This window comes from Scomber japonicus, chromosome 14 (genome assembly GCF_027409825.1).
Source record: "Scomber japonicus isolate fScoJap1 chromosome 14, fScoJap1.pri, whole genome shotgun sequence".
Classification (NCBI taxonomy): Eukaryota; Metazoa; Chordata; class Actinopteri; order Scombriformes; family Scombridae; genus Scomber; species Scomber japonicus.
The window spans coordinates 23,939,503-23,967,409 of NC_070591.1; the positions used below are offsets into that span (position 1 = coordinate 23,939,503).

General features: G+C 39.5%; 1 protein-coding gene across 1 annotated transcript; it reads left to right on the top strand.

Annotated features, from left to right (window-relative positions):
• Window positions 1-729: 729 nt before the first annotated feature.
• Window positions 730-27,907, top strand: klhdc3 (kelch domain containing 3). Its single transcript, XM_053333028.1, has 11 exons — window positions 730-766; window positions 2,556-2,801; window positions 4,244-4,420; window positions 4,664-4,779; window positions 4,865-4,936; window positions 6,348-6,561; window positions 9,211-9,297; window positions 10,589-10,697; window positions 23,227-23,300; window positions 24,150-24,228; window positions 26,913-27,907. The coding sequence occupies exons 2-11, from the start codon at window positions 2,648-2,650 to the stop codon at window positions 26,977-26,979; spliced, it is 1,149 nt and encodes a 382-aa protein (XP_053189003.1). The 5' UTR covers window positions 730-766; window positions 2,556-2,647; the 3' UTR covers window positions 26,980-27,907.

Below are 27,907 nucleotides of genomic sequence, written 5' to 3' on the forward strand. Positions count from 1 at the left end.
ATAGCGAGTCAACATGTTCTGTCCTTTGACTCCGAATAATTTGAATAAGGCAAGGCAAGGCAGTTTTATTTATATAACGCATTTCATACGCAATGGCAACTCAATGTGCTTTACATAAAATAAACATTTAACAGTAAGAATTAGAACACACACACAATAAGGAAAAACTATCTCAAACTAATGGAAAAAATGGAAGAAAGATCAGGAAGAGCAACTGAGGAGGTATCCCTTTCACAGGACAGGCAGATGTGCAATCAATAGAACACAAATTACAGAAATACAGCATGGACTAATAGGATGACAAAATTATAATGAATTTATGATATATATGAAGAATGTGATCAAAAGGATGCCAAGCAACCTCCAGGTGCTGCCAAAGATTATAGGACCTGTCACCTGAGCCATGTAACCTCCATCACCACCGAGACCTGGGAGGAGGGCGGATTACACATGCACAAGAGAGAGGGGACATCATTCACGCAGGAGAGAGAGAGAGAGAGAGATGAGGCTTAAACACTTTATCACAGGGAATCGTTTGATGAAAAATCTGTACACACAAATACCAAACAGTTTTAGTCGACATTTCTGTAAGTTATAGTCAATAAAAAAGGGTAATTTAAGGTTTTTGTCAGTGTGTGAAAGGGTTTTTATTGTCAGCCGACAAGGGGCGCTAGCGGACGGCTCCCCTCCCCAAACGTCAGGAGGGAGTCGGGCTCCCGGTGGATAGCACACACACCAGTTAACTCACAGCCGACTCCAGCTGAAGGTAGCTAAACTCTAACGATACTCCACTATTGTCATGTACTTTGTTAGATAACCAATTCATAACTCAAGCAGAACTGGAAATAAATGCCGCTGTGTTTACAGTTACTGGTCGCTTTTATTCAGTTCACGCTAGCTAGCTAACAGCTGAATTATGTAGCTCGTAAAGATTAGCCTTTAGCTTTAGCTAGCAGCAGCTGCTTCTCAACCTAGACAGTTGCTTATCAAACCGCTGGGCAGGTTACAAGGGCGCTATTATCTCTGAACGGCTGTTGTTAATGTTGTTGAGATGAGACAAGCAGCCCTCACGGTTTGTTTAGTCGTTGTCCCTCACAGGTGTGTGTTATGTTTGATAGCTAACGTCGGCTAGCTAGTGTACGAGGCGTTAACCAGACTGTAGTAGTAACCATGTTGCAGTTCAATGTCACTGGGTCCAAATTAGCTTCATCAATCAACGATGTGTGTGTTTGCAACCTACTAAGCCAGTCGAGACCTGTGCAGAGGTGTGCATCGGGTTTCCTATCTGTTTCCCTTTCTTCTATCTCTAACCCTATTTACTACTAAGGCACTATGTTTAAGTTAACAGTGCCATGGCTAGTCATCTGATACAAACACTATCCAGTTTAGTGGATAAGCAGGGTGTGTAGAGTAGACCCTGCTCTCCACCCAGCTCATATCTCATAAAATGCTGTTCTCAAATTCTACCAGGATAAGACACAGGATATAAAAAAATCTATTTAATCCATGGTGAAACACTGTACTGGGATACTGTAGCAAAGAGAGGCAACACTGCCTTAACGTTGATAGATTGATTTCACAACTGTGATGTTTGTTACCTGGCAGCATTTATTTGCTTCAATACAATGAGAAAGAGGTAAAGGAAGCAAAACAATGACTCTAATAAAATAAAGACTCACATTTGCCTGTTGCTTAGATCTGGCCTGTGTTGCTCTTCAGGGATGTGGGGCCTGAAATAGAAATGTCTGTGTTAAATAGTCTTCTGGGGGTTTATTTTTAAGAGCAAACAAAGGTTGGAGGTCAGTGAGGAAGGGGGAGCGGAGGGGACTCCGCTAGGTTTTCCCTTCATCACAGACTTTTTCACCAACACATACTGTACGAGTAGTGGATGCATATGAATGGTTAATTGGTCGTTTGTGTTTTTAATACTTGAGTTATGTGATTTATAGTTAGTGATTGTCTCTGGAAAAGTGTCTGAAATGTGAGCTGCAGATCTTTTTACACTTACTTTACTTTGGTGTTCGTACTTTTCATCCTACATTTTTGATTAGCATGGCTCTGCAGTCATGCATAACTAAGTACCAAGATGGAGTTTCGTTCTTATTTTGTTTTTCATAAATTATACTCACTCATTTCATAACAACTAAGTAACCTAATATAACATCACTATTTAAGATTACTGGAATAGTGTGTGTACAGTGTTATTGATACAGCATTGTTGTTGATGTGGTATTTCCCCAAAGGGATGCATATTTATTTATATGCTTCTATATTTAAAGCTTTTGCAGTGCAGTGGGAGGGCAGAGGGATAAGAGTGAGTGCAACAAAAGAGGAGTGGTAGGTATAGGTCTAATCACCTCTTAAAATACTCTCTCAGCTTAGATAATACGGGGGCTTGTGAGCTTGTCAGCAACAGTAGAGCTGAGCAACTCTTAGCCAAAGAGGGAAAACAGTTCCCCATTGTGTTTTGCCTCAATTGCCCCTCCCAGTTTGCCCCACTGTACTCCTAAGCAGAGTGAGTTAGTTGTGCTGCTCCTCTTTTTTTGTGATCACAGGTTTTGATGGTGAATGTTTGCTTGATGGGGTCCAAGCAGGCGACAGAGTGATGGTCTAAGGACTCGCAGACGCTGAGGTGCTTGCGCGTGGAATGTTGCGCTGGTCAGTGCACCTTGAAGGAGGGCCGCGGAGAGTCAACCATGCTGCTGTGGCGGTGGGGCACAAGGTGTACTCTTTTGGAGGCTACTGCTCCGGGGAGGACTATGAGACACTCCGTCAGATTGATGTGCACGTCTTCAACACAGGTAGGCGGTGAATAAAGTCTTACACTTTAGCCGTATTTATTTCAGAAACAGTCTCTTGTGCTCAGGTTTTTTTTTTCAACAGCGAGCTCAACTGCTATGGTAACTAGGTTGTTCATTCCTTTGCAGTTTTCCAACTTGACAAACAGCATTAGTAAACTGACAGGTGTAGGTCTCAAGAGTGCTTTAAGTTTTCAGGGGAGAGGGATGAGATTTTACATAAGAACCAAAGAGGGACACCAATATATATACATCATTTAAAATGGCAATTGTGTACTTATCTCCAAAAGGATTTTGTTTTTTGCTTATTTGTATCATATGGTGTAAATAAATTCTCTTTCTAATGCCCCAACTTTTATCAGTAATGGAGGAAGAAAATATTGGTTTCCAACATTAGAAGCTAAACATCTGACTATGTTCACATAGCCTGTGTAATCTTCACCACCTTAACGGCAACTCATTACAGCTGGCAATTAAAACCCAAGCTTTCCATTGTGGTTTTTGCAAATGTCTGTTGCCATGTATTTATCTCACAAACGCAGATGTTTTCTTTGACTTGGTGATGCACCACTTCAGCTGTTGTAAAACTGCTCCCTTTTCTGCTTGGCAATTCATTTGATTTAGTTTTTACTCTGTCAGCCACCTGCTTTAGGGTTTTACAACTTCCTGAAGTAGCTTGAACCTACCTGCTACTACTATACTATGAAAGGATCTGTGGAAGCAGACCTTGATAAAGATGCCTTTGGCTGATTGAAATGGAAACGGGACACCTTAGCCATTGTTGCAGTATTTTATCTTGTCACTTGCTTTGTGCCCCTTCTCTTTGATGTCTATTTCACAGTAGAGCCTGCTGTCTCTTAAAGGTCTTTGATTTTTCCTTTCTCTTGTCTATTTTTCAGTCTTAACTTTTCACCTTCTGTTTTTAAGCCTCTTAAAATATGTAAATGGTAAACTGGCAAATAAGCATTTTGGATTTAATTTGGAAGCACTGCTGGTATCTCCAGCTGCTGTAAGAGCTTTGAGTAATGTCAGGGCTCACCCTGAATTTGAGTCACAAATTTAAATCTTTTGCATCTGTATCTCTGTTCTTTCACCTTTTTGTTTTTTTGTTTTCATTCTTATAAAAACTTATCTTGAAATAACTGTTTTCATGTGTGAATTAATGATGTATAACAAAAGTTAAAGTTATGCTCTAGAATTCAAACACATTTTTGTCAAAGTTAATGTACTTCAACAGTGCCATTAAGTTATCTCTAGTATAAATGTTGTTCATACTTTTTTTTTCATTCTTGCAACCCATTCCTGCATTTACAGTGTTGTAGTTGAACATATATTTCCTGTGTACATTTTGCAAACTCTATCTCTATATGAATATTGACTTCAACTTAAAAGAAGTTACTTTTCAAGTACATATTCAGTAGTCCTCGCTCTGTTTTCTGATTTAGTGTCTCTGCGATGGATGAAGTTGCCTCCGGTGAGGATTGGAGGACATGAACGTGCCCGTGAAGTGCCATATATGCGTTATGGCCACACAGCTGTGCTGCTGGATGATATTATCTACCTCTGGGGTGGGCGTAATGACACAGAGGGGGCCTGCAATGTGCTTTATGCCTTTGATGTCAGTAAGTAGACCTGCATCTAACCCAAACCGTTAAATGATAGTTTCAGGGCTTTATTTCCTTTCAGATGCACCTGTTTGATGTTATGGTTGTACTAGAAAAAAAAAAGAGAAAAACTACTCTTCTGTCAGGGAGCTAGAACACCTGCTTGTGTGTGAGATGGTTTTAGATTGCACATGGCTCAAGTGCTATGAAAGCTAAGGCCAAGAGTCATTAGAGTTAATGTTAACTATTCCTGCTCCACAGACACCCATAGATGGTTCACACCCAAGATTTCGGGGACAGTACCAGGGGCGAGGGATGGCCATTCGGCTTGCGTCCTAGGGAAGGCAATGTATATATTTGGAGGATACGAGCAGCTGGTGAGTCTTCATCACTCTTCACTTTGGGTCCTCCTCTGGTGAACATTAAAATGTGATTTAATTAATCTCCTCTGCTGGTTTCTAGGCTGACTGCTTCTCCAATGACATCCACAAGCTGGACACCATCACCATGGTGTGGTCATTAATTAATGCCAGAGTGAGTTAAAACTACCACTTGTGAATTTTTCAAAAATTCATTTGTATTTTGTGTGCAATTTGTCCAAAGAATATCTTGAATGGTACATAGTAATCACTCAAAAAACACAAAGTACTCTTGGACTGGCAACATGTTCAGTTACATCCAAAGCACTGGTGGTTATTATTGGTTAGCAGTGCTGTTACATGACTGCCCAGTGGTCATATTGGCTGGATAAAGAGGCACTGCTATGTAATGCAGCTTCCTGGTAGGTGGCCAAGTACAAAAAGCCTCACAGAGGATTATATACACTCCTTTTTTGGGAAATGCCATTGGTGTTTGTATGTCAACCAGCTCATGTGATAACTCTTGCAAAGTGTATTTTAGACATAGACACCAGCCCGTGAATCACCAAAGGACTGTCCCTCCTCTGCCAGTCCCCAGTTCTAGTTCCTAACTAATAACATTTTGTCATAAAGGAGATTACAGTGCAGTGTTTACAGATTTAGTTCTGCATGTGACAGAATTATACATTTTTTGCACTTGTCCTTAGACTTAACTTTTGGAAAACAAAGCCAGCTGCTGTGTGTTTACTTGCAAACCTGGTTCCTGTAAAGCTGACTTTGTTTTTAATACACTTTGTTAGTATTGCTCCATTTAAATTTTCACTAAGTCTAGTATTCTCTCCAGTCTTCTTTTTTCTAGATCCAGCACATTTATTTTAATGTTTATAATTAGTCTTAGTTAGTCTATTTTCTTGACACAGGTCATTTTTAATTTTAAAATTATTAGCATAGTTTATACAGCCTGTCTGTTTATAAGATTGTACTTTCTCCCCCCACTGTGCTCTTTATGATGCCAGTTAAAGAGCCAAAGAGGCTGCTTGCTCTCATAAAATTCCAGGAAAACAATGACAGCACATTCTGGAAATGGAGGCATGTGAAAGGCTATAGACTAGCTCAATGTAAAGAGAGTAGAGGTGTGTCTTTGTTAGTCAGTTTCATTCAGATCTCGTCTCACGACATGTTACATTGTTTTTATTCATGGTTCTCTAGTTATCACTTAAAAAATAACAGCTACATTAGTAATCAGAGATTGGTGGAATTCCCACTAAATAGTTTACATTATTCCAATTACAATACCGTTGTTTGAAAGGCTGGAGGTGTCTTAAAACAAGTTTTTGGTGTTATTTGGTGTGCCCTTGTAGTTGGTAACAAGTTCCACTAGATGGCACTGTTTACCTGAAGTTGCCAGTTAAGAAGCCTTGTCTCTGCCTGCTTGAGGATGAAGCATTATTCTTATTATTATGAACATAGAATGTTGGAAGTTATGAAATAAAACTAGATTAGATGTTATGGTAGATTAAACCAAGTACAGTGAAATATAATGTATTGTAATAGTCACAGCATCACCTCTTGGCTTCTCTTCACAGGGCACTCCTGCACGCTGGAGGGACTTCCATTCAGCAACCATCATCGGGACAAAGATGTTTGTATTTGGGGGCCGAGCAGACCGCTTTGGTCCCTTCCACTCTACCAACGAGATCTACTGCAACAAGATCAAAGTGTTTGACACAGAGACCAACTGCTGGCTTAGCACCCCTTCAACACAGCCATCGCCAGAGGGACGTAGGAGTCACTCAGCCTGTAAGACAAACACACGCATTCATGCTGAACAGCTTATGCTAACAAATGCAAATGCTCATATTGTGTTTTAAAAGTTTCAGGACATTATCTCAAGCATTCTCAAATAAGATCTTTATCCGTGACAGGTAGTGGTAGGATTTAACTCCTCATTAATTTAGAGATAAGAATTGTGAGCCACAATAGCCCAACATAAGAATTGTGTCGCAATAGTGGCAACAATTCCTCTTACACCTAGATGTGAGTGGTTGTAATGATCTTTTGGTTCTGAATATTAGGTTTACTTTGACTCTGAGTACAGACTGGTTGAAAACACAGATGACATTCATTACAAAGAAAAGAATCAATATTACCACATAGTTACCACATTTTTTAATAAAATCTGGGTATCAGGACATTTCTCATCCTCTCTCCAGGCACTGGTTGGCCAGGCTCTGGCACTGGTTATTAAATTGGTTATGGTTTCTTATTTTGACAGCTTGACAAAAAAGATTAATAAGGGTTTCTTATGGTATTCCTATATGTTATGTATTTGTGTACAAACTGCAGTCATTTTCCAGTCCAAACTTTCTTCTTTACACACTGTGTGTGTGTGTGTGTGTGTGTGTGTGTGTGTGTGTGTGTGTGTGTGTGTGTGTGTGTGTGTGTGTGTGTGTGTGTAGTTTGAGTATAAACTGTGTTATCTAGTCTGCATTTACTATAAGATTGCATTTTTTTTGACCACATTGTCTGTTAGAAGTGCACATGGGGTCATTTATTACAGTTGTATTCAAAAGTTTGGACAGTTTTTTGGTGATTTTTTTTTTTTAATGGAAAAGATGTACGAACAACATCTCCAGGATATGTGACAAAACACACAATATTTTCAGCAAACACTAATGCATAGTTACATTTTTATGTCATAAAATGAACAAAAATAAAAACATCATTGTGGCATGTGCAAAAGTTTGGGCACCCTAAGATTTGGAGTCTCAGATTCTTTTTACAAGTTTTAAACCATAATCAGCTCATTAGGCCTGAAGCATGTCACCAGTTGTCATTAGGAAATGGTAGCCGGTGCCAGTTTCAAAGCTTTACAAATACTCTGACTCTTTAAATTCTGACAAACACTCAGCAACCATCGGTTCCTAAGCAGGCGGCTGTGGCTCAGGAGGTAGAGCGGTCGTCCTCCAATTGGAAAACTGGCGGTTTGATTCCCAGCTCCTCCACATGTTGATGTGTCCTTGGGCAAATTGGTGTATGAATGATGAGCAGGTTGGCACCCTGCGTGGTAGCCCTGCCATCAGTGTATGAATGTTTGAATGGGCGAATGAGATGTAATGTAAAGCGCTTTGAGTGGTTGTAAAGACTAGAAAGGCGCTATTAAGTACAGTCCATTTACCATTTAGCTGTGTAAGACTCTGAATATGAAAGTTATTGAGGAATGCAACAAGAAGATAGTGAAGCGTTGTCAGTTTGCAGTCTCCACAGTGTGAAATGTAATTAAGAGATGGCGGTTTAGGGGAACTGTGAAAATCAAAATGAGATCTGGAAGACCAAGAAAAGTCTTGTCGAGAACTGCTTGTATACTGGGTGGGAAGGCAAATCAAACCCCCCATTTGAGTGCAAAAAACCTGCAGGAAGTTTTAGCTCACTCGAGTCGTTGTGTACTGTTCCACTGTGCAGTAATACTTGCACAAACAAGACCTTAATGGAAGGGTCAGTAGAAGAAAACCTTTCCTGCATCCTCACTATAAAATCCAACGTCAGAAGTATGCAAAAGAATATCTACAGAAGCTGGAAGTGTTTTGTGGACTGATGAAGTTAACATAGAGGTCTTTGGTCATAGTCATGGTCTGAGAAAAAAAGTGGGCAACATTTCATGAAAAGGAAACCTTACCATCTGTTAAGCATGGCGATGGATCTATCATACTTTGGGGTTGTGTTGCAGCCAGTAGCAGAGGAAACATCACATATGTGGAGGAAAGGATGGAGTCCACTAAATACCAGCAAATTCTTAAAGCAAACATACCATCTGTAAAAAAGCTGAAGTTGAAAAGAGGATGACTTTTACAACAGGATAATGATCCCAAACATACCTCAAAATTGAAATGCAAACTGAAGGTTTATTTTAACGCTATTCCAGGTCCTCACAGTCCTATGACTTAATCATTATTGAAAATCTATGGGTGGAGCTTAAAGAAGCTGTACATGCAAGACAGCCCAACTAGAACTAGAAGCCTTTTGCAAGGAAGAATGGGAGAAAATCTTCTAGACTTTTAGATGTCTACAAAAAGTGTTGTGAGTTGTGATATCTGCCAGAGGGGGTACTGACTATAAATGTGCCCAGACTGGTGCAAGACAGATTGAGACATTCATTGTTGCTTACAGTACATGTAGCATCAGTAGTAATTTAAAAAATATGACACAATGATGTTTTTATTTTTGTTATGCCACCCTATCCCTGTTTTGGTATACATTTTGTCTAATTTGATGCAATTTATTTATTGTAAAGCACTTCAAGATGCCTGTCTTGTATAAAAGATGCTTTATAAATAAACTGTATTGTTTAACTGATCACTAGGTACATTTTTATTATGCTGCAAATGTGATTCATCTTCATGGTAGACCATAAAAATTGTTTCACTTTATTTATTTTCCATTTGTGTGTAGTTTCCTACAATGGAGAGCTGTACATATTTGGAGGATACAATGCCCATATGGACCGGCACTTCAACGATCTCTGGAAATTCAATCCAGGTGATTCACTGTTCTCATTTTTTCAGATTGAGAAAATGTGTTACATTATGTTACTGTAAAGCACTGTTGCTGTTCTGCTGCTGTCATTTCTGAACTTTGTCTTTGCTTTGTGCATAGTAGTTTTTTTTTTCTTTTGTGCCTACCTGCAATGACTGTTTACCTCTATAGAGGAAAATGCAGCAGTGTTGACCCACTTTCCTCCTCATTCCTCTGTGGAGAGTCATGCACACAATCCTCACAATCCTCTCTTCCTTTATTGCATCATTGTGAGTCTCGTGATAGTGGCTGGCTTCTCCCCTCTAACTACGCCAAGTGGGAAATGCAGATGCTGTGTCTTTTAGCCAGAAACGCAGATTAAAAAAATGGACAATAATTAAATCTCTGCAGTCATTGTCTGTTCTTACAAATGTTGCCAGAATACGTCTCAAGTTATTAGAAGTCCTTTCTTTAAGAAACTCTGTTTTCTTGTTCCAAATGAAAGCATTGTCATCATAAGTGAGACAACACGCTCGGAGCATACTCATAGTCAATGTATTGTCCTATATAGACTCAAAATGTCTGAGAGTACTTTACATTGATATCCTTTGTATACAGAAGAAGTTCAATTTTTCACAGCTAAACAGTCTTGTACTGGTTGATGCCGACATCTGCAGTTAACCATTTAAACTTGTGTTTTGCTGTCCACTAGATGGCAGCACTTCAGTTATAGTCCTCATTATCCAACAAAGTCTGAATGGCCTGTTGCTATAGAGATGCAATGATGCTGTTGGCTCTGAGTGTGCAAGGCTACACAGTTCATCCTTATATGGAACAACTGAGAGAGCTTCAACGCCGTCACTCATATTGCACTTCAGCAGAGCAGGAGACAAGATTTGTTTCTATTTTTGAAATGTAAAGTTGTGTTCAAGTGAAGGTTAGATTTTGTGTTCTTTCTTTTATTGTTGTCTTTCATTCTATTATCCGTGGGCCTTGTGTTAGTGGTTAAATATAGCAGGAAGATGAATGAACTTCAGGCACAATGGGAAACACTGTCAGGTTTATGTAACGTTGACTGGCTGAGATTTTGTAGAGCTGCTTTGATGAATCCAGAACCCATCCAGATCAAAATGTATTATGCTACAGGTGTTACTGTTTAGCTTTTTAAAAGCAAGAAAATTATTGGAAGGTTTACTGAGCATCTTCTTGGTCAGAGGAAGTCAGCTGGTTATATGAAAGTATGATTTGTTTCTCTTTTTTCTAATATTAAATCTAAGTATTGTTATCTTTATTCTTTTCTTGTTTGTGGCTACAGAAGCCTTTTCCTGGATGAAAGTAGAACCGAAGGGGAAAGGCCCATGTCCACGGAGACGGCAATGCTGTTGCATGGTTGGAGATCGAATCATCCTCTTCGGAGGAACCAGGTGAGGCACAAAATATTACTACTTTTTTGTCATCTTTGTCTACACGGTTAATATTGAAAACTAAGCCAAAACTGACACATATTTTTGTATATAATGGTTTATATCTGCATTGTAACTCAGGATATTCATACATTTTTTTTCTGTCAAGTTTCCTCTCATCATTCTAATGGTGAAATTATTGTATTATTAATACATTTATGATTATTAATTATTTAAGTCTTTATAGTACCAATTATGTAATCATCTAATATTTTTTCAATTTAACACATGAGTATATGCATGTAGCTGAACAACTAATTTTATGTGTACTGTTGTTGACATAATTTTGCAGATAACTTATTGAGTTACTCCCATCTTCAACCCGGTTACCCCCTCCCACACACACACACACACACACACACACACACACAAAGTGAAAAAAATGGAGAATATATCTTCTAAAGACATGTTTAAACTTTAAGTTACATATGTAGATGCACACACGTCCTCATTCTTCAATGAAAGCACAAAGTTACATTCATGCACTTAAACTCAAACATAAACTTAAACTTTATATCTACATGCACATACACACACACACACACACACATTCTTAGTATCTACATATATGCACAAGTATATAGATTATAAATATTAAGTCTTATATTTCATAGAGGAAAATAATTATAGTTTTGATCGTGTATGAGAGAGACCCCAGTTGAGTTCTCTTAAAATCAATCAAACTCAATCAGTTTGTCAGAGTGTATGATAAAGGCTGAGAATAGATCATGATAAAATTGTTGTGTGTGAGGTGAGTCATTGTTTACTTCTACTGAGAGCGGTGCCACCCAATTGAATGAATGAATGCAGCTGGCATCACTCATGATGTGTTGTCAGCTTTCTAATCTTGTCGAAGAAAATCAAAAGTTTGTGGATCCACTTTGACTTAAAGATGACTGTGAATCATACCATAGGGTTTTTGAACTGAAGAATGTGTTTGTCAAACTTCATAGTCAACAGTGGTAATCTCACTAGAATAAAAAACTAATTTACAACAACTTGAAACTTGCCTAAATAAGGTAATCCATCACAGTGTATTTATTTTTGTCAAAGTCATTGTTGCATGGCAATAAAGTTGAGAACAGCCTGAATCCAAGTGCTAGTAAGGAAGAATTTATCATTATTAAAACCTGGTGTATACTTAAAGAAAGCTTCAGCAGCCTCCTGGAAACTATCACTACAAACACTGCATTTCACAAACACATCTGACAATTACAACAACAAAGAGATGCTGCCCCAAACCTAAAGTTCAAAGAACAGCTACAGCTCGCCTTTCTAAAAACTCAAATTTCTACAGCGTGTAAACTGCAATGAATTACTTTTACAATCACTTCAAATGGTGACATAGCATTTTCATCAGTATTGAAGCTCTACTTTTGGAGTTTGCAGCAACTTTCATTCAGTCAAGAGTTTCACATTTGTTTGCCATAATGTCATTTACACAGATTACACATGCTTACTGATTAGCTGGAAATTCCTGAGGTTTGATGTTAACACTACAGCTAGGAGACACAATTCCAAGATACCATTTCTTCAGTGACAAGCTTTTTCCAAATATGTAGAAAGATTTAAAGATCAGACGGTCACACTAAAGGACTAGCTTTCACATCTGACAGATTGTAGTCACTGACAAGGCTTTCTAACAGTCTTCAGTTCCCAGATAGCTTGCTTTGCACACCTTTTTAAATATCAAAACTGTTAACTCTTTTAAAACCTATTGTATTCCAAATAGTCTAAAACCAACTAACATACATCATAATCACTCACACCCGCCTTAACCAGTCTAACTTTCTGACCAACCAACACACTCCGCACAGACACTCCATCTTCTTCAACAATTAGTACTCGAACTGCTGCCGCAACTGTTTCCACAGCCACTACTTTTGTCACTGAAATGTGATGACAGCACTGTTTATGCTATTTAAACATCAATGTGTTTCACATGTGGAAAACTATTTCCATTTGTTACGTTCACTGTTTGTACTGCATGTAAAAGATATGTAGTATTTAGACCTTTTTAAAGTAGCATGACATTAATATTTAATGGAAAAAGCTTTAATATAAAATGAATATGCATTAATATACATTTTGTAATAGAATAAGGATAGTGCTGCCTTACATGATAACTATTGAAGTATTGAAGTAGTGCTGAGCAAGATAACCAAAAATGTGTATGACATGGCTGAGTCTTTATGTAAATTTATATTGGCTTGATCTACTAAATGAATTGAATTGAGTATTGCCCAGCGCTATGTTGAATCAACTATTAGTTTTCATAAAAACTGTACTTCTACATTTAGAGGTTGACGAAAAAGACGCATAAATTAATTTTCTCACTTTCACAAGTTTGTTTTATTGGCATTGTGGTCCTAATCTTTATGAAGCACAGACTCACTCAGAAGACAAACATCAATCTGTGTATCTGAGCAGTCTGAGGAGAAAAACTGTCCTCTCTTTTCAATATGCCAAATGGAGGGGCTGGCTCCTGTAGACAGCAGTCTTGTAATGATTCTCTTGTTGGCCGTAAGACAGTAGTGATTGCCGGGGGTTCATAGCTGGTAAGGTGCCACTGGGCTGGTGACGGGCTTGTGATAGGCCAGTAGCCAGTGGATTAATGAGGTAGCTAACGGCATTAGCATGGTCCAGAATAGTCCGGGACCTGGGCTACTGTTATCAGGAAGGCTGCGTTATCAGGCAAACCCCACTGGGATAAACTGATAGTGAGGATCGGAAGGCTGTGGATAAGAGTCCTCTCAGCCCCACTACGTCTACAGGACCTTAAGTCCTCGAAGCCTCTGGCTGCTGCTAGATTAGTTTTGCACTGCTCCACTGGCCACTGCATCATGAGGAGTAACACACCCTAATACACATATGTAATATTCATTCATTACTCAGCAGTATTATTTAGACACCTTTTCGGTATCAGAAATGTTTTAGGGATACTTCAAAAAAATGAACATTAACCTGCTGTTCCCACTGCGTTCTTGCAGATCTATTTGTTAAGGTTACTTTTCATATACAAATCAGCAAATTCAGTTGAAAGAAATATATTAAAGCTGCTAATTTTAAACAGCCAGTTACTGACATGTTACTGATGAAGAGACCTTTTCGATAAGAGATGTAGCAGTTTAAGACAATGTTTGGTTTCTCAGCGGGATTAGTCCAGGATGGGTTTTAAGGAGTCATGATTTCCTGTTGTGAGCAGATAGGGCTGGGGTTAGAAAAGGAAGTGTCACTGGGCTCACTGGAATGATGGAGTGTGCTGGCTGAGCAGAGGAAGAAATCGAAAGCCACACAATATCTCTAACATCCTGCTTTAAAAGATGGGGGCAGGACATTTGTGCCCATTTAACTTTTGCAATTTGAGCTGTAATGTGTCAATAATGCAAACAAAAAGGGGGGGTCTCTTATTTAGTTTTATTTGTGACATTGGTCAGCGGTTGTTCAACAGTCTGTTTTAAGTCTGAGCCAAGATGTTGTTTCCTGTAACTGTACAAATGAAGACATGATCCTTACAGGCTTTAAGCAAGTCGGCCACACAGGTTCCCTTGACCGGCATTGCACATTTGTTGTTTACATGAGTACACTTAAGCCTCTTACACACAGGAACTCCCATAGGCATGTGCAGACACATACTAAAACACACAAACACACACAAAGCTATTTCTTATCACACTATTTATTTGCTTTCTCCTCTTGATTTTAAATGTTTTCCAATCAAAGCTCATTTTGTGTTTTTAATTTGCCATAATTTGCACTAATACAGATCAAGAGCTGGTGTTTCTTTCCATTAGACACTGCTAATTTAGGGTGAACATTATCTTAAAAACCAGCCACGGCTGTGTGTTTATTTTTACGTGACCTAACAACACAAGGGCAGTTAACAGGGCTAAAAAGTTATTGGTATCTGTCTCAATGCAATTGACGAATGCCTGCACAGACCGTCGTGAATTATTTGTTGGACACCTTGCTTGTGTGTTTTTGTGGGGCTCTTTATTTTGGTGGGTGTGCCAAGGAAATTGTGTTCAAATTTATGGTCCACATCTTGTTTTCTTGGGTTGGTTGTTCTTTCAAATTGATCCAAAACAGAACCCCTCTGCTGATATTTATTCCCAGTTTATGATATTTATTTTACCTGCAGGAATTTGTCCTGGAATGATTTATTACTTTAGTGAAGCACAATAAAACTAGTCCAAAATCCCCCCTGCTCTCCTAGGAGTTTACTTTGGACGGGATATAACACTGAGGTGTGTTGATCTTAAATGCATTTGAAAACCAAAACATTAATAGTGACAATATAGACAAATAAATAAAGAGGTGTGTGTGTGTGTGTGTGTGTGTGTGTGTGTGTGTGTGTGTGTAAAAGAAATAAGCCTTCATGCTTACATGGGATTTCTACATTTTGGGCTGTTTATTTGTTTCCATGAATTGGGATTTAGAACAGGATATCTGTTTGTTTTGGTAGGAAGTGAATGTATTTTTTGGCACACAATTGCATGTCTTTGAGAGTATACGAGCAGTGTGTATGGGAGTGAATGACAGGCTGGGCATTAGTGGCAGTCCATTGAGTGCCACTTGCGTCAGTGTAAACAGGCCTGCTGAGCTCCAGAGAGGCGCGAAATTCTGCCCCCATCTCTGATTTATGACTTTAGGGAGCATTCTTTCTCACGGAGTGCAATTTGATATACCCACAGCACCTCTGCTACACTCATTTACTGAAACCTGCTCGCTGCCCCACGAAGGACGACCCGTGCATGACTAACTCCACCTGCACTGACATTCACCTACCCACACAAGCTGTGAACAGTGTCCTTTGATAAAACCTGTTCTTTGTTAGTGTTTTATTCCCTACCAAGGAAATGAACATTGCTTAAATTGAGTTGCATATGAAGACGGTGCCTCATAGATTATGGATCCCCAGCTGAGATTATGTTGTCATTGTTGGCATTTATCACATTCTGTGTGTAATTGCTTACGACAAGCCCAGGTTGGGCTAAATCGGGAAATATTTTAAGGTAGGGAACAGGGCATCCTATGAGGGGCAGGGTGTGAACAAGGACATGACAGATTGGCATGCTGGGAGCAGACGGCTTGGAAACTGCGAAGGGGAATCTGGCACTGGCCCTTGAACTACTTGGACATGACGAGGTGTATTCATTCCATCATTGAATTTAGTGAATATAGTTGTTTATCATAAGTATTCATGTCTAGCTGAAGCTCCTCATGATGACTGATTTAAAATATCTCTTTGTGTTCAATCATTACTCTGTTATTGAAGGCTCCCTTTTTTGTTAGAAAAATGGTCGAAAACATCCCAGTCATCTATAGAATTAGCACCTTTATGGGGACTACTGATAATGAGTGGTCTTCAAAGGGTCTGTTAATTGCCTTTCACTGGGAGCAGGAGGGAACAGCGGCTGTCAGTTTTGGTCTAACAATGCCAAAGTGGCCTTAACCGATGAATGAGTTTCTTTGATGTCATCACTGTGCTTGGAGAGGGCCAGGTACAGTCTGTGACCCTTATGTAATCCAATGACGTTACAACTAAAGTTATCTTGTGCATTTACATGTACTGATACGAATGATGATGAGATTAATGATAGTTGAAGTACAAAATGAACGATTTCAGATTCTCTATAAATGGATTAGTGCACTCTGTCAGAGCTGTTTGTCGGACAGTCGAACAGTTGGAAACCCCCTTCAATTTCACCCTTGTGATGTTGGATTGGCGTGGATAGGCAGTGACATTGTACCATGAATAAATAAAATTACTAATACAATGGATCACATTGTGTCACACTAGTATTAACAACTGAAAAAGAAATGCAATTTAGCTTGAAGCTGTAAAATACCAAATGTTACCATTCCTGATTTTACTAGTTATCTGTAATTTAAATGCCTTCGTAAACATCAAAGTTTTGGCAATTATAGCACTGTGGCTATATAGTTGATGATATTAGCTGGTCCTGGTGTTTGGGGTTTTGCATCAGTTTCTTTTCAGTTCAGTCACATCTGCAGCAGACACCTAAATGTGACTGCATTCCCAAATGTGTTTTTCAGGGCACCAGAATTTCAGTCAAATTGAGGAAACACTTTAATTCACTGCTGAGATGTCACACTGCTCTGCTCAGTACAGAGACCAGTAGGACACCCGGTCCCATTCCACCATCCTCTCTTTTCCGGTGTAGTGTGCTGTTTGTGTGTGTTTGCATGTGACTGGATGTGATTTTAATGACTCACAGCTCCTCTTGTCAAGCTGACGTCAGAATGGAGTGCACACATACACACACACGCGCACACACACACACACACACGCTCGCTTGCTTCACTCTGCCAGCCTAACACATTTGGCAATATGCAGAGCCACTCGGTACATTTCATGATGTTGGAAAGCATGCTGACGCCATTCCTAACATTAGCTGCAGAAACATTTATGCTTCAATTTTTGGATCTTTACCCTGGATAAGGATCTTCTTTGGGCATAGACATGGAAACTGATGTGGATATGGGTACATACATTTTGAGCAGAAGCTCAATTGTAGTTTTAAAATAAAATGTAAAGATTTTATTTAGTCCTGCCACTGCAGAGCTTTCAGATAGAGACAGTGTGTGTGGCTGCTATGGACTGTGAGCAAGAGGAAGACCACATAGCAGGTAATCTCACTGGTAGCCAAAACATCCCAGCCCAAAACCTCATGTTTAATCCACCAAAATCTCACTAGGATATTTAATCTGTGTGGAATTTTACTGGTCAGTTCAAACCAGCAATTTGCTGATGCAGAGAGCTTCTGCAGAGTCCAGTGATTTTGTTTTGTAGATCAGGAAGGTCAAAAGCCTGGTGCCTCGATATCGCCTACAGGGCCATTTGGCACCTTATCAATGGCTGAAAGGGCTGCTGTTAAGATAGTCCAGCTGCTTAAAGTGTGGCTTGTTATCACTGTTGAACCTGACAGTTCAAATGTTAGACTAAACACAACAGGGGCTGAGGTAGAACTCATTCTAAAACATTAGGACACAAGTATTACAAGAAAAGCTCTGCTCTTTTTTTCTGATTTATGTTAATTCTTCAACCAAAACTGAAACCATTACAGCCACACTTACTATACACTTCATGTCTTAAAATATACCGCAGTGAAACTTGGCTCCATGGAAACATGCCTATCAGCAACACAAGTTAGGTTTTGATGCCCCACACATGTTGTCATTTGCCCTCCGGTGTCAAAGGGTAAGCTGCAGAAGTTTCCTTTATTAATTGTCTGTGTGTGCGTGTGTGTGTTCCCCTGTGTGTGTCTGTGTGTTTAGTATGCCCAAGATAAAACCTGTCAAACAGTGAAGGTGACCCCAGCAGGATACGGGGCAACCCGCACGTGGCGGTACAGGACCTTAGGGCAGCACAGCAACACTGTGATTTACTCTTCAAAGACAAGCTCATGATAGTATTTCATCTGCATCTTAACCCTCCTTAACCCACTAACAGTGTGTATACATTATGGTGTCATAGGGGTGAGTGTTACACAGCAGCTCAAATAAACAGCCTGCATAGGTGACACTTTGTGATGCGATCCACTGTGTAAATTGACATGTCTAAATAATAGTAGTTTAACATTTGATTTACTACTGTCATCACAACCAACACACGTCTTGGGGGTTTTAGGCCCCTTCTGTAGAACAATGTGAGACTACAAGGACATGTTTTATTAACAGTTATTTGTACCCAATCAACAAATCATCATTAAACAACACTATTTGTCAGTGAATTTAACTTTTCTAAAACAACTTTGAGGCTTTTTTTAGCATAAGAGGAAAGGCAATAATAAAAGAGCAGGATGAGATACTCAAACTGCTTTGATAGAAAGGATGAACCATTGTCATTAACCAAATTAATGTTCATCATGAGTTTCTTTTATGAATGTCTCCTTTTAGGTATCTGACCTTGTTACTCTTACAAATTGCAGCTGAAGAGTTGGACTATAGAGGAAGTCACTTATTTCTCCTAAATGAGTCTGTCAGCTATAAAGTAGTACTTGACAACCCCCCTCCCATGGATTTTAACCAGATGTGTTCAAGGCACTAAACCATAATTTAATGTCATCTCCTTTATTTTTAAAACAACCTATCTTGATAAAAGGGGGCTAAATTTGTATTTGCTTGCGATTTGCAGAGACATTTTTTTCCTCTTAATCTCCTAGTCCAACTACATTTTGTCCACAAGGGTTGTAATTTGAGATGCAGGCTTCACTGGTGGATGGCATCTCCTCTGTCTAATCTGAAGCCAGGCGTCTCTCTCTCTGGGAGCCAGCTGTAGTTAGTGTCTCACCCTCTGCATGGGGCTTAAGTCTGGGTAGCTACAGGCCTTAATCCACCATCCAGCCACTGCCCAGGAGGGGGCACAGATAGCCTGGTAAGACTAGGTGAGACAGCAGAGATTAAGGTAAAAGAAATGGATGAGAATCTATCGATTGGTGATAACCAAAGTAAGTTTAGTTCCAAAACACTTACCAACCCTTAGCAGTCTTGTAAACTCCTTCCATTGGGTACTGTGTCTGTAGGCTTTGTGATTTAATGAAAATGTTTTCACTTTGTAGTGACAGTGAAAATAGAGGGCAATGGAATTCATTAGAGCTGCTTTTGGTAACCAGATTATTGCGGTAACGCAATCACATCACGCCCACTGCAGAGTTTCACCGTTTCACCGCGGAGGGATGAGACATTAGTTATTCTCTCAGGCTTGACATAAGGAATGACGTGCCTGTCAAGTGTCTGATACAATATTGCCACTGCAAAGTTGGCCACTTAAACACTGGAATAAGATAGACATTAAGACTATAGAGGCTATAAAGAATAGACTACTACAGGAATAAATGCATTTGTAAAGTTGACTGTATTGGTCCAAGTATAAGACGTTTTTTCCCCTGGAAATGCGTCTGAAAAAGTGGGGTAATCTTTTATTCGGGTTCTAGACAATTATGTTTCCACAACATCAGATATTTTTTTGAATGGATAAAATACTGGTATGAAACCAACTTCTGCATGTAACATTATGGGTTGTTTGTAGCCTTAATTTTGCTAGGCTAGTCAGAATCAGAGAGAGAGTTCATGCAGAGACCCCTTTTCACGTGCCAAAATGTAGCCTTATCTTTGGAACATTATTTATCCTTCTTCCTGACAAGCTATCATAACATGTTTGGTACCTGTGGACACCTTCATATGATACCAGTATCTTCATCTTTTAGCTTTAAAACGGAATACCCCACAGCATCTGAAAGACAGTAATTGCTTCAGCTTTTTTTACACTTACAAAATATTTCAAATTAATTCAAAAATTAAGATGTTAATTTTGACAGCACAAGTATAACATCTGAGGTGTAAACAATTTTTTATGGTGGTTACCGCAAAGGTTTTAATGGTTTGGCTCATCCGTGCAGTATGGGGAAAAAATCAGCTCTAGAATTCATCTTATTACCAAATCAGAGGACCAGTAAATTATTTCTTAAGTGACTGCATGTTGTCATGTATGCAGTTAAGCTCTGGGAAGCAAAAGGAATCCTCTGGAGGGAGATTTGTTTTAAGCCCGCCAATTTGTTCAATGATAAGTACATTTTAAAATAATGACCTTCTCTGATTGTGTCTGATGTGCTTTTTTTCCATCACATCATGCAGTGCAAAATGCAGTACCTATTCATCTACAAGTAATCCACAAATTGATGTCTATTTTTTTGTTTGTTTTAAATATCACTACCATTTCCTTATTTTTTTAAATTGTATTTTCATTCATGTCTGAAGTGCTACAGAAATGGTTTTAATGCGTGTCTGGCTATCCTGATAAGGTGCTCTGCAGGAAGTTGTTGTATGTGATGAGTTCCTGTGAGCTAGATGGTTCTTAAAGACCAAAGTTCAATAGGAAGTGGAGAAAGGAAAAAGGATACAGATCATATCACTTCAAGAATGAGGATATGGCAAATGAAGCCACAGAAAACATGCCCACAACAGGAGTTCAAGCTATAATTGTTAATGGCAGTGTTGATGTTTAGAAAGCAGAGGTGTCACTGATGAAATTTCCCTCAGTGACACCTCCTGTAACATCATTTGCATTGTTGCCGTTCTTGAAAGTAATTTGCAGAATCTGTTGGCAATTAAATCCCTGGACACTTCAGACACTTAGCAGTATTCCCAGGCTCTGTGGTGTCCCCTCATTAGTTTTAGGACAGTAGTTCAGCCCTTTCTTCTACTGTTGTGGTGGTTTGAAAGATAATGAGGTGGAGAGTCAGTGCATTGCTGGAGAGGCCTGGCAATTGGGTGATTAGACACCCTCATTGAGTGTTGTTTGAAATAGCAACCAGTGTTTTCTTAGTGGGGGAGCGGCATCACTCAGGCCTCATTCAGACTGGGAACCACTGCTGCTGTAGGGGGAGGAGCACTTTCACACATAGTGATACATTGCTGATCAAGTAACAAAGTGGCCCATCAAACACCAGCATGCCACATAAAGTCGCACACTGTGACTTTCCCGCTTCCAACTACTGCCAGTCTATCAGACACCTCTTGCCACCCCCTTGTTCCTTCCCTTGCTTCTATTATCCTTTTATGCCTCTTCCTCTTTGCGGTAACCAATTAAACATCACCATTCCCTAATGTTCTGCCAGATTTCACACCCAGGCTAACATTATCCATGAGCATGCGAGAAAGCCTCATCCCAGTGGATCTTCATTTCTCTTGCTGCTCCTGTTAAAGCATCCTCTTATCTTTACCCTTTCACGCATCAGCATCCAAGGCCTATACCCTTTCTCCATGTGAGCTTGCACAGTCGTCGATAGTCACAGTACTGCAGTGTGCTCTTTACATAGAGAGATGCTACTTTTCATGGCAGTTGACAAAAACAAACTAGATCCAAGGTGACACACATTACAAAAGCATGACCCATAAGTCCTAATAAATATTCTCTAGACAAATGTACATAATTGTTTTAATTAACTTTTATTACTGGAATATCATTCTCATACATCTTTATAGTTAATGTAGATTGTGAAATCCCAACCAGTTGGCATTTAATTGATTTAAAAAATGAGCCATGAATCATTTTAGTCAACACAGTTGATGGTACAGCCATCAGTGCACTGTGTGTCCAGGTCTAGAGACAGGACAAGACAGTCTGATGATGATGATGATGAGGATGATGATAAGGATGAGGACTCGGGTGGTTGAGGCTATTCTGATGGAGGCCCCCACTATAAGCCTGGGTGGATCACCTCCTGGGGGGCAAGGGGCGTAATGACTTCCCCAGCTGGCCCCCTGGGACGACTGTGCTCGTGCTCTGCACCTCTCCTGGCTGCTTTAAGCCACAACCATGTTTGTTTAGGGAAGATTAGCAACGTAAAACCCTTACAACATCCTGAACACGCAGCAAAAGGGAGACACGATGGAGAGGACAGCGGGAAAGAGGAATAGAGATTGATGGGTGGAGGTATGTTTGGGAGAGAGTGTTTAGGGTGAGGGTGAGACTGCAGAGGGTTTAAGGCAAGAATGAAAGTTGGGAAAGGTTTTATGTAAAAGGGAAATATAAAACATTTGATTCCAAGAGGCCATTCAGAACAAGTGGTTTCTGTCAGATGGGTTCAACATTACAGTAGTAGTGTTTGGTGTCTTGCTAAGTCATTATGGACCAGACCTGGCTTCCAAATCCCTGTTATTCTTCATAATTAGCATTCATAGAAACCAACCTGCATATTGAATGCACTTGTTGTGGTTATCCTCTGGGTAGTGTATACTATAACCGAAATATATATTTATATACATTTCATGTCCCGGCGGCCATAGCTTATTACTTTTAGTTCTGTTTTTATGCAGTATACTTTCATGTTCCCACAGTAGTCATGTTAAATGAAGGAAGAGTGGTGGAAGAAATGAATACAAAGATATTGACTGAAGAAAACAGGGATATAATTAGGCTAGCTTTTTTAAAGCCGTATCCCAGGTGTGTCACAGGTATATGTGTGTGGGTGTTCAGCTGCGGCAGGAAACAGATGTGCACTGATATGAACGGCTGCACAGGTCTGGGAGACTATCTGCACCGGCCAGCCTGCTGTCTCACTACAGTGCTCTACTTCCTGTGGGCTTGAATCATGCCAGCCCATGATAAGAGCAGCACTGCTCCTTTTAAGAATAATTTGTGGTTCCCTGATTATGAACCTTCGTGATAAAAGACAGATGGTAAGACGATGAAAGACTAGATGAATATTTGAAACCTGTCGGTAACTAATTGCTGGCTATTCTATGAATAACATCTAAGGAACAGCAATAAATGTATCCAATAAAACAGTTAAAGAGTGAGCCAATGCAGAGAGCCAATGCAGCCTTGGCAGGTTGCAGGGGTCATGCTGATGAAGCCAGGAAGTTTAAGGAGTTGCTGTTGTCCTTGACAAACACGCATGTGTCCACTTGATATATTTTTGTTAACTGACTCTACAAACACTTGTTTCTGTTCTCTTTACAGCCCCTGTCCAGAGCAAGGAATGGGTGATGAATTTAACCTCATGGATCATTCAGACCTGTATATCTTAGATTTCAGTAAGTATCCCAGTCATTATCTGTGTCTCTTTTCATTAGCTTAAGAAAGTGTCCAGTTTTTTAAAATGGGCGCGTGAAACTCCAGTTGTTTTAACCACATTTCCCTCTACCACTCTAGGGTGTCACTGTAAATATTTTAAACCTCTCTGCCTGGTTAAATAAAATATAGATGGTCTCCTCAGTACATTTTATAGTATCAGTACTCTTCTTACACCAAAGCCTTCATTTCTCACCTGGTCTGGTGCGACTTGCCTTGGCCCCGCTTTGTGTTATCACATGGGGCACTTCCGTCTCATCGACAACCAAATATAGCCATATCCTGCCTGCGCTGGGGTAGCCTTGCAGTGCTATCAGGTCACAGTTAGGGTGTGTGTGGGCTTAGACAGGGACACAGGCACCGTATGGGACTGGCAGTATGCAGCGGCATCCCCTGTGGCACTTGCCTCCACGTGCCAGTCGTGTGGGCCTTCACACTGTTTACCACTGAACATATGGTGGAACAGCCATGATCGAGATTGCACTGTAATAGTGACAAAGTTCGTAATTAGTCTTAGAAAGCAGGTTTGTATAATAAGTTGATTTGCGTATTAACATCAGCATTATCATATTCTGTCAATGCACGTCTGAGTGTCCTCTTACATGAGCACTGTTGATTGTTTCAGCAAGGGTTTTTTGTCTGCTCTGGCATAAACAGGACATGGAGATTTTAAAATTATGAAGAGCAAATCTTTTCCCTTTTTATCAACTGATTTTTCTATCTGACCTTCCTGGCTGCATGTTGAATTCCCACAGCTGAAATGGATATTCTTCTTAGTTCCTATAACTCATTATACTTTCTTCTCTTTTCAGGCCCTAATTTGAAGACGTTATGCAAAATAGCTGTTATTCAGTACAGTCTGGAGCAGTCAGGACTCCCACATGATATCAGGTCAGAAAAGCATCCTTTTCTCCTACATAGAACTGACATATTGTTGTTCGTGCTGTTTGCATTATGATCGTCATTTTTGCCACCAATCTGTCTCTCTTTATAATGACGCTGTTTTTCAAAGAGGAAAAATTATCACTCATTATCCTTCATTTAACTAGTATAAGATTTACTCCGGCTTTGCTCCGACTTTACTCACAGCCCCTACATCTTCAATTCGTATGTAATTATCTCATCTTCATAATCACCGTGAAACATCAGTATAGTCAGTGTGCAGCTTTCAGTCTGTTCATTGTCTGTGTACCCATGAACAGTCTCCACAGAAGTCGGAGAAGAAAAGACAATTTTCATCCAATATAAAGCTTATTTGAAGCGTGGAAGTGTTATAGGGGAACAACTGTAGAGACAGTTTAGATGATGTGCAGCATGATGGTACTGAGGAAGTCATAATCTTTGTATGGTAAGTATAGCCAAAACATTCCCTCAACATGCTATCTAGCACAATAGATCTGTTATTAATGTAGGTTAGCTACCTTTCAATGGATCAGGCTGATAAGCTGCCAAAACTTATTTTCTATCTTTATGTTGTTACAAAATAACTGCCCACCTAACACCAGGCAAATGAGGATGAGTGAGTGTGACATGTTAGATGTATTAGAATAAATGGATAATGGACTGACTGACTGATCTGAGTTTGGCTCCTGATGATTTCATTTTGTGCTGTCAGAAAAGTAATCATCCTCTTTAGACAATTTTGAATTCAGCATATTTAAATGGGTGTTAAAATGTCCTGGAATGAATGAAAATCATCTTCTTTCCGTTAATTGTCTTTTATTCTTCCGTTAAAAAAGTGCTGTAAAAATAAATTCCCAGCCAAGTGTCCAATAAGCTGCTGAATTATCTGTTATCTATATTTGTTAGTCATTGCCAACATCATCATCACACAATATGTATCAATCAATCACTCACTCTGTAGTTTAATTATAGACATTTTCAGCAATTCTGTCATCTCTTCTCAGCACCTTCTCTCATTGGCTGATTGATTTTCAGAGGTGTTCAGCTGCAACTATGACTAGATACACAGACATGCACATATATGCACACTATTGTATTCTAATATCATGACAAACATGGAGAACATAGATATGACTAAAACATACATTTTAGTGTTCTTTTAAATTATTTTTCATTTGCACTCAAAGTAGAATCCATAGATATATTCATACATTCATACATACACACAGCCACCAAACATCTAGATATCTATGAATCTGCTAACATGCATGAAATGATGTAAAATAAATGCAATAAAAGAGGACCAGTATGAAAAATAGCAGACAAAAAATGGGTTGCACCTCAAGAGATTTTTGAAGCCACTGTAGAAGAGATGCTGTAAGGAAACTTAAATTCAATTAATAATACACATCAAAAAATATTGTGATATTTGATTTTGTCCATATCACCCAACCCTAAATACATAATTGTCCTCTATCTTCGACAGCTCTGAAAGTTCTTTTGACACATTACTTGCAAGAGAAATTGATAAGTTTGAGAACACCACTTTGATGTGTTGTGACAGTGTAATCACAGGAGAAGTGATTTTAAAACAAAATACATTTCTAAAAATAATATTTTCTGTCATCTGTCAGCTAAAGACTGTTAATCTGTGTGCTGCTTGCATACTAAAGTGAAATGTGCAAATTAGTGATTTAAACTGGTATGTTCACATAGTAGTATTCTACCCATTATGATGTGTTATTTTTACATCATAGGGAATAGTGGAACACAATCCATCTTAAACTCATAACCAACCCCAAATAACTCCATGAATAAACTCTATTAAGACGAAGTAGATCTGTGGACAAGTGCGTCTGAAATTGAAGGATCACACTAAAGTGATATTTTTTTTACATGAGGACCCTTTGTAACTTGATACTAATTACTCCTTTTAGCTTCTCATTTCTCTTGCACCATCACTACCACCTTGCACACTCCCCACTTAAGTGTTTGCAGTTGTGTTTCTAACCCTTAAAGGGTTTTCAGTGGGGTCACAAGAGTCCCGTTAACTCCCTTTGCCCCTCGTTGGCATCTCCAGCTCCAATGCCAATCTCTCCTCTTAAACACACACGCGCACAACAAAAAAACGAACAAAGCAATTGAGAGGGAGTGAGTGTGAAACCAGAGCCAGTGATAACAATCTGGAACTCAACCTCTGACCTGTCATCAGGTCAGCACTAGACCCTGTTGTCAGTCCCTGCTCCTGGATCTCATGTTACAGGGGGGGCCTTCCCTCATCGTTGTCCACATCGTAGTGCTTCGCTTGGACAAGGGTGGGTGAGGGGGGCAAAGGGGTGAGAGCAAATGTCACAGAAATGCTTGATAGAGTGTTGATGCAGTAGATCTTGTTTATTTGAAACCTCAGAAGTTTGTTGTGCATTCTGAAGTTAATGAAAAACATTAAGATTATGAAGCTTTGCCAGAAATCTTAAAGCTTGCAGTATATTTTAAACTTAAATCTGATTTGGTGTTTGATTTGGTATGCCCACTGTGCCTATGTAACACAGTTTGACAACATTTGGATCACAGAAAATAATTAGTTTGAATGATACTGGAGCCTTTCTTCTTCTTCTTCTTCTTCTTATGATTAAGATTTTCTTCCTTTTAATTCTTCCTGTTGTTCACTCCAGGTGGGAACTGGCAGCTATGACCACCAACAGCAACATCAGCAGGCCCATCTTCTCCTCCCATGGCTGACGCCACTGAATGTGAAGCAGAACCAGAACTCTGGACGGGTTTCAGGATGCCAGGCTTTTATCTTTCTAATCAACTGAGCTCTGACGGATTGTTTTTTTGTAGAGTTTGGATTCGTTCTCCACATTCTCCAAGTGAAAACTCTCAATACTGACCAAAATATCCCATATATGACTTCCTTGGACTCCATGGGCTTTCTCATGTCTAAGGATATTTTAACCCTTGAAACACTGATCACGTGAGAAAGAAAATGTTGACATCGGCTCACCTTTTTTCTCTTCTTTCTAGCTTCTCTAGAAATTCAATCAGCCTATGATAATCATAGACTCCTAAGCTTAAGCACAGGAAGAGACAAGAACTTCAGCCTCTTGAGAGCTTTGTTGGGGATGTCATCCTGGTGTCACACTAAACAGATCTCCCCTGAGAGAAAAAATGTGAACCCAGAGATGGAGCCTGGGATGGTTATGAGTATGTATATCTTGCAGTTCTAACTTGGTCATAAAACCATGTAAAACCACCATGTCCATTTGCGTCTAATGAAGTTATGTATACAGTGTTTTGAGGTTAGTAGGGTAACTTATTTTCTTGACATTGAATGCAAGGAGACTGAATATTTGGTACCAAGTTATTTGGGGTGTAATGTCTGTTTGACTGCTTAGCTTTTTCCCTACTTCATTATCACCACCTGGCTAGCACCCGACTGCTCTTAAGTGACTAAAAGGTGATTTTGCAAGGCTGTTGAGGCAAGCTGTCTGCCTTGTAATATGATGTCCATCTACCTCCCTCGATAGCATGTATCATAGAGTCTTTGATAAGACCTCCCATACATTCATCGTCTCCTATACCCCAGAAAAAAAAGCCTTTTTACAGGGAAGTTTGTATTTTTGGCTGTCTGTTGTATTCTTCCAAGAAATGTCGTACTATCACTGGA